The following is an 18,262-nucleotide window of genomic DNA, read 5'->3' on the forward strand; positions in this document are numbered from 1 at the left end:
TTCTGCTGCTCTGCACAGCTGTGCAAACAACTTCTGCACCCTCATGTGCCATACATTCATGCGTAAGAGAGCCAGGATAGCACAGAATAAATCCCTAATGCCCAGCACACTTCCCCTTTGCTGGTTATCCAGGCAAGGTCCACTGATCCAGACAGATGACTTTCTTACCTGAAGTTTGTACTGATCCATGGATAGATTCATCCTGTCTGGGCTTGGATGCCCTGTCACACCAGTCCAGAGTAAAGCTCTTCTACTGCAAGCTTGTCCCCCATGGAAAGTGCAACATGCTTCAAACCACATCACCTACTTGTTGAGTATTAGCACCTCCTATGAGTCGTTTCCATGACTGCCTTCCTACCCAGGAAAAAAGCCCTGGATCAGACTCATGGAAGAAGAATTACATCCAGCCCCAGCCTGCTCACCTTGGTTGATGTCCTACAGACAGGACACCGAGGTGCATCAAGGGCACACATTACTACGGTTAGGCACGAGGCTCTTGGGAAAGAAAGCATGCAGGCAGGGAGGGGGAGCTGTGCTTCCCACTCACACAGAGGCTTTTGCAGAATCAACAAAAAAATATTAACCACATCCCACATTTCATCACAAAATCCTCTCTGCTGACCCCTTTGTTAGAAGCAGAAGTCAGAAGCAAGGCACCAGAGAAAAGCAGCAGCCTTAAGTTGGCCATGCACTGCCCTGGCTGTACTTTGCACTTCAGAAGTTGTATTTGGTTTTATTGCTAAAGATATGGAGATGTGTGGGTTCCACTGCATGAGGAGCATTTTGTTCTTTGCACTAATCAATAGTCAGCAAGCAAGCAGAAATCCCTCTTTTAAAAGCCTTTTTGGATCTCTGTCTGCTGGAACCTGATATGTGAGGAGCTGAGGGTTTATGGATTTAGTCTCCAGGGAACATCGCACAGAGGGAAAGCTGCCGGCCGTGAAACAACAAAGCCAGGTGGCTGGGACACACAGAAAGGATTAACAAGCACCATTTATCTTTTGGATTTTATTTGCTGTCTCTTTGTCCCAGGACAGCTAACTGCAAAGGAAGCCTGACCTCAGCTCAGATACAGCCCTGCAGAAAGCACAGGGAGCACAAAGTGGGGCTTAAAGCAGGCTCAGTGGTACGACTGAGGGCAAAATAGATAACAGAGAACACTCTTTCATAGAACCATAGAATTGTTTTGGTTGGAAAAGACCTTTAAGACCATCAAGTCCAACCATTAACCTAGCACTGTCAAGTCCACCTCTAAACCAAGTCCATAAGGACTTCATCTACGCATCTTCTAAACACTTCCAGAGATGGTGGCTCCACCATTTCCCTGGGCAGCCTGTGCTACTGCTTCACAACCCTTTCCGTGAATAATGTTTTCCTAATATCTAATCTAAACCTCCCGTAGTACAACTTGAGGCCATTTCCTCTTGTCCTATCACTTGTTACTTGGGAGAAGAGACCAACATCCTCCATGATACAACCTCCTTTCAAGTAGTTGTAGACAGCGATAAGGTCTCCCCTCAGCCTCCTTTTCTCCAGGCTAAACAGCCCCAGTTCTCTCAGCCGCTCCTCATCAGACTTGTGCTCCATATCCCTCACCACCTTCGTTGCCCTTCTCTGAACTCTCTCCAGCACCTCAATGTCTTTCTTGTAGTGACAGGCCCAAAACTGAACACAATATTTGAGGTGCAGCCTCACCACGTTTATTACCATGCTGCCCATCCGCACAACAAGACTTCCAGGGCCCAGCCTGCCCTTCCTAGTTCTTCTGCATCCTGGTGCTATCAGGCATAATCTTTTTTCAGTGTCATCTCTGGCTTCCCTAGGATCCAGAGCGGTACCAACTTGCACAGCTTGTCACAGGCTCAGCATTGCTGGGTGTCAAGTGTCAACAAAGATTTCCATGGTGTCCAAGTCTTTGCAACATTCACCCCTGTTTTCCTCTAATCTTACACTATTTCTTCTGCCTCACTTAGCTTTCCTGATGGGAGACAGAAAAGACAGTTCTGATACATTCATGTTGCCTCCAGCAAGAATCCTCCTCAAAATGCTCAAGATTTTGGGGAACTAATAGCACTTCAGCTGGCCCTTCCAACCTCAAATATTTGAGCACCAGCAGTCAGCACCACAAAATACAATAAAGTAATCCTGCTCTGATTTTGTTTCATGGGAGAGGGCCAGAGTGGTACCTGTTTGATTATGCTTACAACACCACAACCGAGGTTCCTGTTATTTATTTTCTAGTAAATGCTTTATTTCCAATAAATGCATTAACCTACATCTGCAAGTTTCCTTCAAGGATTTAGAGAGCTACTAACAGCCCCTGGTACACTCGCCCTTGTCCTGGACTTGCTTGTCATTCCCCTGCCCCAGCATGTACATAACGAATGAGAAGCCTGGGTTGAAACCTTGGCTCATGGGCTGTGATAGTGGCTCTGCAAACCAAGAGGAGCCCAAACCTCCTCCCTCAGCCTCTTTGGGCACAACCATGACAGCAGTTAAGCTAGCAGTAGCCCAGCTTGCTTGGAATGTTGTGCCTTAGCAAAACCCTCAGCTTATTACATGGTCACTGCAAACTCCTGTGTAGACATTAAACCAGAGCCTCAGGCTATGTCCTTGTGAGATTGCAGCTGAAACACAGTGAGCATGATCCAAAAACAAGCAGTCATAATTTGAGAGTTACTGGTGCTCTTTTTATGGATTTCAGTTTTATGGACAACAAGCACTTGCACTGTGTGTTATTCATAGGCCCTTTCCCAGCAAGCCAAGGGCTGGTTTTGACTTGTCAGAAGTGACTCTCAGTGCCACTGCCATTAATGGCAATCACCTTTTCCCTCTAGTTGTCCTGTGCTGGCCAGCTAATATCCTATGGTAATTGTCACTTACTAGTGGATGTATATACAGTATTCAGATACCGAGAAACCGGAAACTATGAAACCAAGAAACCAGAAACTAGCACACTTGTTAGCCACCAAAGTGTCATGCAGTACCACCTCTCAAATCCCAGTGGCATTTCAGTTCGAAATCTGCCTTCTATACACCGGCCATCCCTAAGAGCCTTGCCCGCTCCTGCGTTTCAGCCAGTGCCAGAGACTGCAGTTTCCTCCACGTGGTGAAGTTTCCAACATGAAGTGTAGTGTGGGCACACAGGTGTGTGAGGCACGTCAGAGTTTGCACGTGGCTTTATGGGTGCCGCATAGTGCATGCATGCTCTTAGGGATTTACATATGGAAACACATGGAAATCTGCATGCAGGACATACGCTAAGCACATGCATTACTGGGCAGCACATGGAGCTGTACTTGTGGTTCAGGTAAATATTGATGCAACAGTTTTCTCTGCAGTTTAGTCTGACCACAGCAGCCCCAGACCATAAGGAGTCTTTGTGTTCCGCTCGCAGCTCTGGCTGTGCAGGGGTCAGCTGAAGATGCGTCAGCAGCACAGCCACCCAGCAGCAATGCTGTGCTGGAGGCAGCTCTCGGCCTCTGCAGCTTCTCTCACGGAGCTACTTGTCCAGCTTGTCTTTTACTGTACACACAGGAGAGTTGTATTTCTTGAAAGACTAACCCTGTGCTGTGACAACACATTTTGCATTCAGTATATGCGTGTAGTGCCAAGGTAAACAAAGCTGTGAGTTTGTGTTTGGTGCACTCGAGCAGGAGGTGCACATGATCTGCTGGGTTTGTGTTTAGCACACACATCTGTGAATCACAGATAAAATCAGATTGCTTCAGGTAACCACGGGTAGGCTGTATCCTCTGTTTTACAAGTGTTGTGTGTGGGTGTTAGGGCATGTTTGCAGGTGGCTGGAAGATCTCCAAGGAGCTGCAACACAGTGAGAGCAGCTGGGGCTGGGATTGTATTAACCATGCTAGATGAGCAACACAAAAAGGTCAGAGCTCTTCCTGAGTTTTAATCGGGTTAAAGCATCCCCAAAGGCAGGCAGGGCTGAGGCACGCTGGGCTTAGCTGTCTGCACTAGAAAACTTTAACCAGAGCCGTGGTTCCACAGCTTGTGAGTGAACAACGTGTGCCCTCAGGACAGGGGAGTGCCTGTGCCTGAGCCATGGGCTGCTCCCATGCTCACACACAGCTGTCCTCAAGAAGCCTTTTGCTGATAACAAGGGAGTTCTAATGCTTTCCTATTATAGCATCATTAACTAAAAAGTCTTAACAATGTTTTTGAAGTCTGAAGACTCTGACAGAGGCACTTGAACAGTTTTTACAGGAGCGACTGAAAAGGTTACCTCAGTCCACTGCTGATGTGCGGCAGGACGCGTTTCCTTCCAGCCCTCTGCCTCCGCACCCGGCTCTGTTGGCTGGCTCTGAAATCAATGGCAGCTCTTAGAGTCATACAGAAAAAGAGGCAGAAATGGCTCTCTGTCTAGTAAAAGAAACAAAAGCAGAAATTTTTACTTTAGCTATTGCTTGGGCATCTCTCCCTTCTGCCTGAGTCCCCCCAAAATGCTACACTGCCCTCCCTACCTTGCCAGCACCCTTCCTAGCAGTCCTGCCTCAGGGAGCTGGCACAGCCCCAGGGTGAGCAGGGAGATGCCTTCACCCACCCCAGCTGAGAGAAGGGCAGTGTCAGGCTGCTGAGCTGCACCTCCTGTGAGGCATCACTGCAGGAGAGACAAACCCAGATTTTTCCAGTTTTAATCAAGAACAAGTATTTAAGCTGAGCAAAGAAAAAAACAATACAGCACAAAAAATAAGCAAGCAATTTCCTGGCCCAAAAAAAAACCAAAAAATAACCACCAAAAACAACCCCACAACATTTTGATAGGAAATATTTATTAGTATCTTTAATTAATTATTCTACATGCTGTGGCACTCAGAGGTAGGAGGAGAGATCTCCATAATGAGTCCAACACAACACAGAGGTTTTTGCAGGCATGCACAAAGTGAAACATATGGAAAGCTTGATTCTGGCTGGGGCTGTGTCCAGAGAACCATGAAACAAAGCTGAGGATGGACAGAGAAGCCTCGTCCTACTCCAGGGTGCAGGCATCCCTCACCCAGGCAGCCTGCGTGATGTTACTACCTTATTAGGTGTGATGGAAGCTGTTGACCAAAGCCTGGGGTAGCCAGGACACAGCCGTGAGAGCTCCTTTCAGATCAGTGCCACCAGCAAGCAGAGGGAGACAGTAAAAATAACACTCACTTTGAGAACCATGATGTACTTCACAAGCTGCTAAGGAGGCCGAGTCTGACGTGCTATCCCACTTGAGCGCACATCAGGCTGAGAGAGATATAGCAAAATGGAAAATGTGAATCTGCTGAGGTTACAGAGACAAGCAGTCACCAGACTGTAAATCAAAGTTGCAAGCACAGGGAAGACTAGGGAGCAGCAGGCAGGCAGCACAAACAGTAAGTACAGTTACAGCTTTCAGGGAAGTTTGTTTACTTCAGGATGATGGCAAAAGAGCAGAGCACTGTGTGATGAATGGGGTGCACGGCAGTAGGAAAGGGGTGCTCTGCGGGCACAGCACTGCTTCTTTGAGGCAGGTTTTATTCAGCTGGGAGCACTAACAAACCAGAGCTTCACAAAACAAAATGTACTTGGGGAAGGCCGAGCTAAACATTATGTCAACCCTATTTATATTTTGAGGAACACAGCGAAAGAGGTAGCTTGCTGTGGGCCAGACTCCTTTAGTGATCCAAAACTGGCGTTTCACAGGGACACAACCACTGGGGGTGCAAGAAAATAACCCTCAAAGGTCCTGAGTCCTGCCACAGAATCACAGAATCACAGAATGTTAGGGATTGGAAGGGACCTCAAAGATCATCTAGTCCAATCCCCCTGCCAGAGCAGGAACACTTAGATGAGGCTACACAGTGGCACTGTCCTCCTCTTCCACACCGCCAACATGCAGGGAATGACCTGAAGCAGTCCAGGAGGAGCCTGGCATGTAGCTCCCAGTCTGCAGTGAGCCCAGCAAAGCCCAGAGGAGCCAGCTCACTGCAGTGTGACACGGTGTGTTTTCCTTATGCCCCTCAGGTCCAGGACAGTCTTAAGATGTTCACAGAGGACATGGCAGCATGTCGCAGGCTTCAAGCCCCAGAAGAGGGGTGACCTGGATAAAGTGTCCCTGTGTGTTTTCACAGTACAAGTAAAGCAAGCAGGAGTATAGAGCAGGGGAAGTGGCAGGATTGCTGATTTCTGCTCAGCTTTAGATGTGAAGGTGGTCCAGGGCTCAGAACAGGGCCACTGGAGGCTGGGGGTTCCTGGGGTTTACTACTTGTTTGGGGACAGAAAATGCTGTTGGGCTCACAGGAGAGATGAAGAGTTAGGGGGCAGAGTGCTGTTGGTGCACTGCGTGGCCCTGAGCAAGTTGCTTCTCTCTGGACCTCAGTTTCCCTGTAGGAGAGCTGGAAAATGATAAGGCTTGGTCCATTAATTCCTGCAGATGGAGGTCTGTTGGTTTGCAGTCATGGGAGATGTGTTTGGTTGGTGAATGGATTTATTCAGAGGACAAATGCCCAGCAATGTGATGTTATGGATTATAAAATGCACAGTTGCGTGGTGAGATCACCTGCACCAAAGAAGGAGGATTTGCTTTGCTGGAGAGCCTCGCCCAGAGCACAAGCCCCTCTGGTCCCAACTCCCCATGTCACTCATCGGAGGCTGTGTGCAGACCCTGGCTGACCACAGGCACCTCCCCTTCAGGGACATGCACATACTTTCTGCTGCTCAGTGGATACATTTGGGAACTGTGGAGAAAAAATTGTCCTGCCACTTGCTGGTGAATTGTGCTAGGATTTCAGGCTGAGAAAACTGATGAATAATATTTATATGTTGCCAGCCTTGCACATGGCCTCAGGTGTCCCATCCCCTTGCTCAGCAACCTGAGCCTGGTGGCTGTCCTCCCTCTGCCATACAAGGATCTCATGTTGTTTCTGCATTAGGAAAGGACTTATTTTGTTGGCATGAATATGTCTTTGGATCAGCGAGGAAAGAGAGCTTAATGTGAGCATCCCAGAGAAGAGGGTGGCATGATGTTTGAGCTGAAACATGGTTGCTTCAGGAGCCTAGTGAAAAGGAGCTGACCAACAGGACATCAAAGTACGTGATGGCTGAGTAGAACAACCAAGAGAGGAGCAATACTTTATGTGAAAAAACTCTGAGCTGAACAACATAGCTAAGTAAACTGTTTCAGCAATTACCATAATATCCTTTCAGATGGAGATGTCACACCTCCATAAGATCAGTATATGACTAGGGTGGTGATCCAGAGCACCCAGAGGGGATGCTGCAATGGATGAACCATTCCGATGGAAAAAGAGTGTACAAAGGTAGTCAATAAAACAATGAGAAATTTCACCTAAACTTATACAGGCCAGGTAAATATTATGAAAGGGCCTGATGGGGATGCTACGTTTGGTACTATAAGCAGTGCTGTCCAGAGCAGCAAGTCTGAGCACCCAGAAGCCTCAGGGGGCTGTTGATTTAGCTCAAGGAGTATACAGATGCAATAAGGAAACAATTTGCAACAGACATAATCAAATGTTCAAATTTCATGGCTCTGTAGGGTGAAACTTCATCCCCACATACTCTACAGTAAAGCCTTAGCTTCAAGGAAGAAAATTAAAAGAAGTCAAAAGAGTAAAAAAGGATTGCAGATATCTAGACTCTTTGGATATTAGCAATCCATGATAAATTTAACTACCAGAAAGACTTTTCAAAAAGAATAAAAATGGCTAGCATAGTTAAATAGTAGATTAAAGAATATTATTAGAAGTAAAAAGATATCCTGAAAAAAGCATAAGCCATGTCCAAAGGGGGAAAACAGAAAGGATCATAAATGCTGGGATGTTAAATGTGAAATCATAATAAGACATGCTTAGAAAAGCATTCTGGAGAATGGCTTGTAAAAGACTAGAAGTTTCCAGTATAACCTTTTGCAAACACATTGGAAGAAGGAAGCTTGCTAGAAAGTCTTTGGCACTCTGGCTGAACAGAGACTAGAGTGAACAGTCAAGCAGGATATGGCAATATCAGAAAACTAAGCCTGTTCCCTGTAACACTGTAAACTACATATACTTGACTATATATTCAATATAAAGTACTCTAAAGCAGCAATCACTGATCGTAAAAGAGATGCTGGAGTAATTTGGGGTAGTCTTAACTTGCTACTCAGTAATTATCAAGTTATAAGAAAGCTGACAATTACTAGGAAAGAAATCAAGAGAGAAACAAAAATAATAATCTGGCAACTGTCTAAAATGACAGTGCTCAGGTATCTTGAGTATTCTGCTTAGGTCTAGTTATTAAAAAGAAAAAATAAAAAAGGTATCTATATTTCCTGCTGTTGAACAGAAATTTAGTAGAGCAGGACCTTTTGGTTTGGAAAATAAGAAAAAGGAAGATAGGAGGGAGGCTCATGAATAGTTTGCAAAGATCAATGAGGAACTTCTTAATTATCTGACAATACAAGAGCTGGAGCAGCATATAAGTTATTGGACAGCAGGTTTAAGAAAAATAAAGGAAATATTTTTCTTGCACAGGGAACAACAGAACCACACAATTCACTGTCAAAGGATACTGTGGATGCCAAAAGTTCTAGCCTGCCCAAAAAGCAATTTGGCACATTCCTAGGAGAAAGGTTTATGCAGATCTAGTAACAATCGCATGGGGATAGGGGACAGAGGCTTCCCCAGCAGCCCCAGGTCTCTGTTGGGAAGCAAGTGCTGGTGTGGAGGGAAGCGTTCAAACTGTGGTGTTTTCTGCACAAATCTTGTGTTGAGACAAAGACTGGTGGAAATTTTTGGTAGGAGCCAGGCAGGACCCCCGGGCACCACAGGCAGGTGGGCTGAGGCAAAAGGCTGCATGACCCCATGCTTTCTGCGCTTGTTCTCCCATGTCCTTGTCCCTGTGGACGTGTGCTATATCTCCTACCCTTTGCTTAATTCCTGCATAGGCACTTGGAGACTGATCTTCAAGTGAGCATCAACACCACCTCCAGAACATATCTAAATAAAGCAGAAGTCGAGTGCCAGCATATGGTTCTTTTCCAAATGCCATATTGGTCCTGCCTGAGAAAAGGGTTATTTTTATAGGCTGTAGGGTTAACATTTCAAGGGGCAGGATTAGAAAAACAAAATAAATGTCTAAATAAAAACAATTGGGCCACATTTTGCAATGACTAAGCAACTCCACTCAATAAATGGAATTATACTGAGTGAGGAATAAATCACCCCAGAATTTGGCTCAGGGTTCATTGCTGGAGCCCAGACAACACTAACAGGTAGACTGGGATTGTACATAAAAAGCCGGGATTGTACCTTTCCCTGCTGTTACCAAATGTGCAGTGCCTATTTTTATCAAGTACGTTCCTAGCTCATGTACGATGGGCTGAAAGGTCTTGTCACCATATGATACCCTTGCTTCCTACAGAAACACGCTCATACATGTGTGCAAGGTCTTGGCTGATCCTCATGGCTCAGGATGTTTCCTACTGCTTATCTGCTGGGTTTGGATGAGGCCAGTGAAACCCTGGAGAAGGTCCCAGTGTTGCTGAGAGTATTGGACCCTCCTGCTCAGAGCTTTCCAAGTCCCCTCCTTGCTCAGCTCCCCAGGAGACCTGTGCCTGTGGTTTCCTTGTGCTTTAGCAGAAACTCTCAGCCTCAGAGGAGCAGGACTGGTGGTCACCCTCCCTAGTGCGACCACACATAGATACAGTCATAAAATTAAACTCCTAAAGCTAGTGGATTGGTTATTTTAGGTTGTTTTTCTGGGAAAGGAGGAGTTGGTTGATAACTCTCACATTTATTTTGAGAAACAAACAAAAATGTCACATAAAAATGTCAATATGCTTCAGAACTAGAAGCAGCAGGCAAAGCTTCATTTCATTTCATTGGATCCCAAGGGTATGTAAACTCAGGGGTGCTACTAATGGAAGTTGATTAAAAACAGGCTCTCTTGTTTGCCTTCTTAGGCAGGTGGGCCACATCCAGTTGCACTCTGAGGTTGCGTATTTCTTTCCTTCCTGCCTCTCCCTTCTCCCTGCACCATTTGGTTCTGCTCCAGCAGCTCAATTCCTGCTTTAACTGCCTCTCTGCAAAGTGACAGAGCTGTGTCCTTCCAGGTTTTGGTGCTTCTACATCTTTCCACTCTTCAAAACCCAACCATCCAGCCTCCCTCCAAAACACAGGGTAACTTGAAGCTGTGTGAGTCACCACGATACCACATCCATGCCTCCGTGAAACCCGCTTGCATACATTCCCAGCTGACAATTGCCAGCCACATATGGTTGAAATGCAACCAGCTCAGCTTAACAACAAATGTTTAACAGTAAGCACAAGTGATAACCTATGTTTCCAAAGCTGCTTTCCTTCTGTTTACTTTTACAGAAGGAATGGTGGAAAAACCATGTCATCTCACTGAATTTCCCTGAAAGATTCAGCAGAGTGCAGGCTCTCTCAGACATTAGAAGTTGTTGCGAAAAGAGACAAAAATGGGTCTTTAATGATCACGGTCAGGACCTCCAAATACTTCTCAAAGGGAAAACACTGCCTTGCCAGAACCCAAGAATAAAAGTAACAAGCACATAAACATCCTTCACATGGTTTTCTATTAGCCAAGAGCCATTTCACAAGCGAGCTGTGTTCTCTCCCTCCCTCTCTTCCTTCTCACCAGTCCCCTTTCCTCCTGCCCAAGAAAGGTCATTTTCTTCACAAGGAAAAAAAAAATCTTCCACAACAACAGGGTTTTAAATCAAGCCAAGGAAGAAAACTTCCCTTTCACCAGTTCCTAATAAATAACTTCAACCTCTTCAATGCAAATATTTCCAAACAAAGAATCTCTGTTTGAGACAGAGTCATAAATTATCATGGTAGCTTTGTTTTGTTTGAAATTGGATGCAGGCGAATCTTGGTTTGTTTTCAAAGAAAGTCTTCCTCAGTCTCACATCAGTATGGACTCACAGAGGAGCCAAAGGCAAAGCCCCTTCCCTCTTGTCACAGCTCCCAAAGCCTCTCCCCATCACTGCTGCCAGCTTCCACTCTGTCTGGGAGCAGGGACCAAATGCCCCAGCCAGGTGGGCACACATCATCCACCCTGCTCCCAAAGCACAAGGCTGGTTAAACTTGTGTAGGATTGTGTGAAGCCTCTGAGCATCCTGGGCATGACAAAGCAGGAGGTACATTTCAAGCCAGCCCAGAAACGTGCCCAGTGAAATTGGCAAGTAGCGTGAATTCTCATGAGGCAAATCCAGATCAGCTCCAGAGTACAGCTCGACCAAAGCCAGTCTGACACCAGTGCAGCCAAAATCAGGATCTGACCCTATGTTATTTATAGCATACCATGACCTTTTCTAACACATTAGTGTTAAGTGCATAATTAATGAGTTCACACATTTAATAGCCTTAAAGCTGATGCTCTGGCACAAGAAATGGTTACATGACTCTGACACCACAGTTATTGGTTATGCAGGAAGTTTTTCCTTCTCCCCTGGCACCAGTTAAACTAATTGCACCGTCAATTAAAAATGTGGAGCTGCTTTGCTCTACAGTCAAGAGCTGGGCTGCTCTGTTCACAGTACTCACTCTAGACTAGGCAGCCCAGGCACAGGGACACATACATGCATACATGTGATGAGATGCAGTTTGGAAGTTAATTCATTCCCCCAATTAATTATTCTGCCAAGTTCAGCCAGCTGACTTCGGGTGGCTGCCCAAGTGAAAGTGAAAGACCACATACCACTTCTTGACAAAGCCTGAAGGGCTGAGCTGGCAACCTCTCCATACTGTGCCATGGCCTCCTACTTCAGAAGCTGAGTTCCCCTTGCTTGTGCTATTAATGGATTAATTTCTGCTCAGGATGTAATCTTGCATCTTTACAGCTTATAAAATATCCCTAAAGTTAGGACCTAAGCTTGCTGAAGCGCTGCATATTTAAGACGGCTGTGAGATGCTAAACGGCAAATCCAGGGCACAGGTGCATCACTGCACAGGCAGCCTGAGTGCTGCTCAGGGATTTCAGGCTATCTGCACTTCTCTAAGGTTTTTTCCACCACAGAAATGCAAGCCCCATGTCCATCTTGCACATATACAAAAGACAGCTCAGTCTGAGCCATGTCATGGGAGCTGCGGTTCAAGCAAGGCTAGATGCAGCCTGGAGAACCATGCTGATCTCTCAGGTCATGGCTTCAAAAGCCCACACCTAAGACAGGGGACACAGAGTCTGACGTTCATGCACACACTGTGCTCTGCTAACACTGCTGGGAAGCTCCAGCCCCTCGGAGGGCAGCCAGCAAACCGCCAGCACTGCTAACATTTGATAAACCACAGCAACCAGATTTGCTAGAGCTCGCCTGTCAGCCTGTTACATAGCAATTCGTTCACTGTCAGCCTGACAGTTAAATAGATGTCACAGTTTTGTTTTGTCCCATGGCTCTGCTGTTACTTTGGAGGTTAGATAACGATGGTTGTGTGGTGTTTCTTACCCAGGGCTGTGTCCCACAGCCCATCCACCACACTTCTGGAGGATCAGACCCACAGAACCGGTAAGGATCAGAAGACATGTCATAATAAACCAGCTGCTAAAACAAACTAATTTGCAGGATGCCAGCACAGAAACCTTCAGGAATGACAAGCACCTTCTCATATTCATTCCTGACAACATCTCCACTCTGAAGTGTTCCCAGTGAGTCACTGGAAACCCAGAGGTGACAGAAGTCACCCAACAGCAGAAACAGTGCGCATGCCACTAGGAGAGTAGATTGTCCTCAGCCCCTTGGGGTGGACACTAAATTGCAACCAGAAATCCTCCATGAATTTATTAAACCAAATTTAACTAAAATGTATGGAGGTACAGTTCTGCCACACCAGCGCAAATAGCATTATGCTAACACAGAATTTCAACGTGAGCACAGAGAAAAAATGGTGATGAGCTTGAAGAGGACTGGACACAAAACAGGAATAGAATTAAATAACTGACTTCAAGTTGGAGCATTTAGTTACCCCACCGGGTGTGCCTCTCACCAGAGAGGACAGGATGATTTACATATGAAGTGATACAAGAATAAAACATAGGTTGCATTAAAGACAAATTCTGCTGTGTGATTTCCTGTGAGAAATAGGGCTGAAGGCATCCCTGGGGTTCTCAGTTGCCCCTTTGTCCTGAGACCCATCCTGCTGCTCCATGAGCATTTGGCTCCCAGCTCCTTCCTGTGCAGACGTAGGATGCTTGTGCCCACTCACTGGCATCCTGAGCATCACCATAAGTGGCAACTGCTGGTTTCTTTTGAGTTGTGAATTGCTGAAGGGAAATACACAGCCCACATCTCAAGCCTGGGTAGTGGGTGACAGACTCAAAACTATTGATACAGTCATTACCCTCAGTAAATTGAATTTATTAGGTCTTCCTGAAATCCTTACAGGAAAGATGTCTATGGTGCTAAAAAACATTGCAAGAGAAACCTTCAAAATCAGCAGCACGGGAAGAATGGAAAGGAGGTTTATTTTTCCAGCTGCATTCAGGGGGGGCCTTTCCAGTACAGAGCTAAAACACTCTGGCTTTTCACCCTTTTGCCTCAATCGTAACTGTTTGGAAGAAAAATGCTAGCCTATCTTTAGCACTGGCATTTCCCATGTTATTCACTTTAAGATGGAGCAGAAAAATGTTAACAAAGAACAGTCAAAGGGAAACTTATTTATTCAGCTTAACCACAGGAATATGGCTTTTTCTCCAATATTATGCTACAATAGATTCTCAAACCCTCTTTGTTCACTTGTCTCTCAGAGGAGAAAAGGGAATATGGGTATTTCTCCCTTCCACGAAGCAGGTTCCCTGTGTGCTGCTGCTGCCTGGCATAGCACAGCCTCCTCTACCCCCTGCATAGTGGCAACACAGCTGTACGCTAAAGCAGAGATGGTAAGGGCAATGGTAAATGGGCTGCTGTTAATCCCGGCCGCCAAACAAAAATGATGAGCGGGGAAGGAGATTGTGTACTCACAGCCTCTTGAAGCTCAGAGCTGAAAGCAAATCAAGACTGAAACCTGCAGCATGGGGAGGATGCTATACAACCTCTGGAAATCTTATGAAGCTCATTAGTCCACTGTGTACATTATTCGACATTTAGGCACAACGGTACAGAGTTCCTATAGATGTTTCAAAACTTTTCAAAACCCTAAACTTTCAGATTTGTAACAGCATTAGGAATTCGTTGAGGAAAATGAGCCCAGCTGCTGGTAACCTATTATTTCTTACCAGGTCGAGTTTGCCTGGCCAAAAACTGTTCTGGAGATCAAGATGCTTTGCACGTGCCTATTGTTTATGTTTGCACTCAGTCTACACAGAAAGCAGACATTGGGGTCTAACGGCAAAGTGAGACAATCTGTTTCACAGACTGTATGCAGGGAGCAGGTGGGGTGGTTTAAACGCTTTTTTTACAAGGACATCAGGTCAGAGCTCAGACCTGTTTCCTTACCTGCTGAATTGTGTGCACAACTTTCCCCTGATGCTAGAGGTCAGCTGGCTCTCCTCCTGCAAGGGAGTTCTAAAAACTCTTCCTGTATTTACGAAAGTTGGCAAAGGAACTGTCCAAAACCAAGCACCCCATCCTTATTTTCCTCAGATTTAAGGTAGAGAGAGACAAGCATTAGCTGTGTCTGGAGCTGGGAGCCAGCACTGGGCTCCTCATGCAGCTCATCTGCTGTACTTCAGTGCTCAAAGGGTGCCAGTCCATAGCTGCCAGCCCTAACTAGGCACCCTGCTCTCCATCTGCATCACGTTCATCTTTTTCCTCTGCCTCAGCCCTAACCTCCCCTGAAAAATTCAGGGAATAATGTTTATCCTTGTTTATCAGTATGATCGCACTTCGAGCCAGAACATAAGAAAAAATTGTAAATCCTCAAAAAATTGTACACCCTCAAAAAATTGTACCACACAGAATGTTAGTTAGGGGTTACAGCTCATTATCCTAATAATACTGGGAAGTTTCAAATGCCTGAGGCTTGCCTTGAAGGAAGATGCTCCAGTGGGATTATACTATTAGCACAGGAGTTTTTCAAGAGAATGGAGAAAACACAGGGAAAAGATTCCCAGTCCAGGAATTTGATCTTCCTTCTGCAGGGAGCTTCAGATGCTCCACTGCACGCATGTCATGGACAGAGAAAATCTTACAAAATCTTACATGTGCCTGCACACACGCACACACACACACACAGAGGCCCCAGGTAACTTCACGCCTGTACCATATCAAAATACCTTTGCTTTTCAACTCCAATAAAAACATGTCCACATAGTACCACTTGCTCTAGTAAATTAAACTGCATGATATCCAACCACCAAACACCTCTGCAGCACTAAACGGTTTATAGGTCAGAAGGGGAAGGTGAGAAAAGGCAAAAATGACTTGGATGAGAACAGAAAGTATCTATGCACTTTCGTAAATGCATGAGGCTTGCCCAGTTGCATTAAGGTTCTCTGACACAACCAGTTATAAACACTTCTTAAACATCAATTCAGGTTAACATGAAGGTCTCAAAAAAGCAAATAAAGTCGTCTAAAATCACTCTAACTTGGCTCATTTCATTAGCATGTACCTGACAGTATGGACTGCAGTATCCGAGCAGCATCCCTGAGGATAGTATTACTGCTTCCGCACTAGCTGTTGACAGCCTTTAAAATCCCTTTAGCCTTCAAAGGGATAAAGGAAGCTGAAAGAGGACAGTTAGATCCCTGAAATGAGAACAGTCCGATATGTACTGTGCAAATATATCAGATTTTATTACTCTTTTATGGAAATAATAACAGACATTCAGGTAGAAACATATTAAATTAATGCAGTCAACAGTTTAAATGCAAAAATAAATATAAAGTCCAGCAGCTCAATGCATCTAAAACAGCTCATTTCTTCTAACGAATAGAAAAGATTTTTTTTTTTTTTTTGTCTTTTAAACGGAGAGTTTCATACAATCAAATAGAAACGAAGGTACAAGCGCTTTCTTAGAAAACATCCCGACCGGCTGCCCGCCCCGGGCGCTCCTGGGCCGGCGGCGTGGCGGCTCCTGCAGCCCAGTCCGTGCCGCCGCCGCCGGGCCGGGTCGGGCTCCGCCGCCCTCAGAGGGCCGAGTCCGAGTCGCTGGAGTCCAGGCTGTTGCGGAGGCGGCAGCTGCCGAGGCGGTCCCGCTGCAGGCTGAGGTTCTGGGTGCTCCGCCGCAGGCACTCCAGAGACTGAAGGAAGGATTTCTTGGCCTTCTCCTCCTCCATGGGGGACACCCCCTCCTCCTCCACCTCCTGGATCTCGTCGAAAGTCACCGGCTGCGTCTTGAAGCGCGACTGTCGCGGCCGCCGCAGCTTGCCCTTGGGAGCCTTGGCGGGGCGAGCGGGCGGGGGAAACTCTTCGGCCACGCAGACGAAGTGGGGCATCACAGCCTGGTAGCTGGAGCAGATGCCCATCAGCTCGGCCGGCTTCGCGGCCATCCTGCCGCCCGCGGGAGCGCCCGCCGCGGGGGCCGGCGGAGCGGGGCGCGCTGCTTCGGCCGTGCCGGGCGCCGAGGCTTCGGCGGGCAGCGGCGGCCGGGCAGAGACGGACTCCGCGAAGCGGGGCGGTACCGTGCCGAGAAGTGCGGGACGGTACAGAGCGCTGCTGTCCGGAGAGGTGCCGTAGGGAGCTGTACCGTGCAGTACGGAGCGGCGCGGAGCCGGGCGGAGCGGTGCGGCGCGGCGCGGTGCGGCACGGTGCGGTGCGGTACGGCGCGGCGCGGTGCGGTGCGGAGCGCGGTGCTGAACGTCCCACCGACTTCACCAGAGCCGCTACTGCTGCCGTCGGCGCCTCGGTGCCGCTATATACCCCAGCGCTGCCCCCGCGGGAGCATGCTCAGACGGCAGCGGAGCCCACTTGCCGCCCGCTGGGCCCTTCCCTTCCGCCTGACGTCTCCCCAGCACCGCTGTCACCGCGCCGCCGCCCCCATCTCCCCGCCCGCCGCGTCCCCTCGGGAGGCGGGGGCAGGGCACGGGACGGGAGGGCCTCGCCGCTGCCCTCCTCGCTTCCTGGCTCCTGTCCCGTCCCACCGGCGTCCCCGGGGAACGGCTCACCCGTCTCCTCACCCCCGGGCACTGCCGCCGGCCTCTCTGCCCTCTCTGCCGCCGACGTCTGCCCCGGCCTCTCTGCCCGGGGTGCCTCTCGCCTGCCCCGCGGAGCGCCCGGCGGGTCACTGAGGCCTCGCTACATCCCGGAGGGCCACAGCAGTAACTCAGCTTTCTACGTCTCAAGTCGCAGCCTTTTTATCAATACCAGGATTTCTATGGCTGTAAAAGAACACTAACAGATTTGTCACATCAGCTTTCAGCGGGGATCGCTACCGTCAAGTTCTTACACACATGGTTAAAGGAAACCCTGAGGCACGCCCAAATCTTGTTTGGGGTGAAGTACCCTAATGCTACAATGACTCAGATTTAAACTACAGAGATCACATGGGACAGTCCCAGACAAGGAACCATCAGCAACAAAGGGTTAATCAGGACCCAAGGAAGGCACTGGGATCTTCTTCCCAATTCTGCCACATCTGATGTAAACACCTGCTTCAGCATGATTCTATTTTTTTTCCTTTTAGAAGGGATCCTAAAATTTTCCATTCCCCTGTGGGCTCTGGAATACTTTGATATGATGCAGAATTGGATCCTCAGACAAAAAAAAAAAAAAGGCATACAAGTATTACTGAGCTGAAACAAAAGCTTGCAAATTAGCAACCGTTTAAAGCTGTGCGTGCCAAGGGGCCTCAGTGATGGAAAAACCAAACAGCGTAAGAGAAACATACAATAGGGATAGGGATAGGAATAAGAAAGGAGCTAGAAGGAAGTGGAGGATAAAAGCATGAGGGAGGAAGAGCCTGAAATGGTTAGTCTGTCCCCTCTTCAGGGCTAACGTTAGACTGTTCCCATAAAGACATTCTCCAGTATAGCTTCACCCACTCAAGAGGATATTTTTGAAGCTTGGTTAGGAACCAGGAAGGAAGCAGAGGCTTAGCAACGGCATCGGGAATCCTTGTGTGTAGCGGCGAGGGGACAGGAACAGTATGCTTGGGACCCCCAGGACTTGCCAAGCAGTCAGGAGCCCTGTGCTCTGTGTGCACACATGGCACAGCAGTGCAGTGTCGAGGTAGCCAGGGCATGGCACCTCCAGCCAGTAAATTAGCCAATGGAGAGATTTGTGTTTACTCCAGCAACCCTAGGTCCAGTGCCCAAACTAGCACATCTGCAGCAAGCTTGAATTTATTGCATTTTGCCATGAAATATGTTCTTTGTGCAGAGGTAGACA

General features: G+C 47.4%; 1 protein-coding gene across 1 annotated transcript; it reads right to left on the minus strand.

Moving 5' to 3' along the window:
* Positions 1–15,705: 15,705 nt before the first annotated feature.
* C5H11orf96 (chromosome 5 C11orf96 homolog) lies at positions 15,706–16,925 on the minus strand. Its single transcript, XM_065064778.1, has one exon. The coding sequence runs from the start codon at positions 16,423–16,425 to the stop codon at positions 16,063–16,065; it is 363 nt and encodes a 120-aa protein (XP_064920850.1). The 5' UTR covers positions 16,426–16,925; the 3' UTR covers positions 15,706–16,062.
* Positions 16,926–18,262: the final 1,337 nt, after the last annotated feature.

The sequence above is a fragment of the Columba livia genome, chromosome 5, assembly GCF_036013475.1.
Source record: "Columba livia isolate bColLiv1 breed racing homer chromosome 5, bColLiv1.pat.W.v2, whole genome shotgun sequence".
Taxonomy (NCBI): Eukaryota; Metazoa; Chordata; class Aves; order Columbiformes; family Columbidae; genus Columba; species Columba livia.

Excerpts from the sequence above, each read along its gene's own strand:
- C5H11orf96 (XM_065064778.1), bottom strand. The coding sequence starts at position 16,425 with ATGGCCGCGAAGCCGGCCGAGCTGATGGGCATCTGCTCCAGCTACCAG.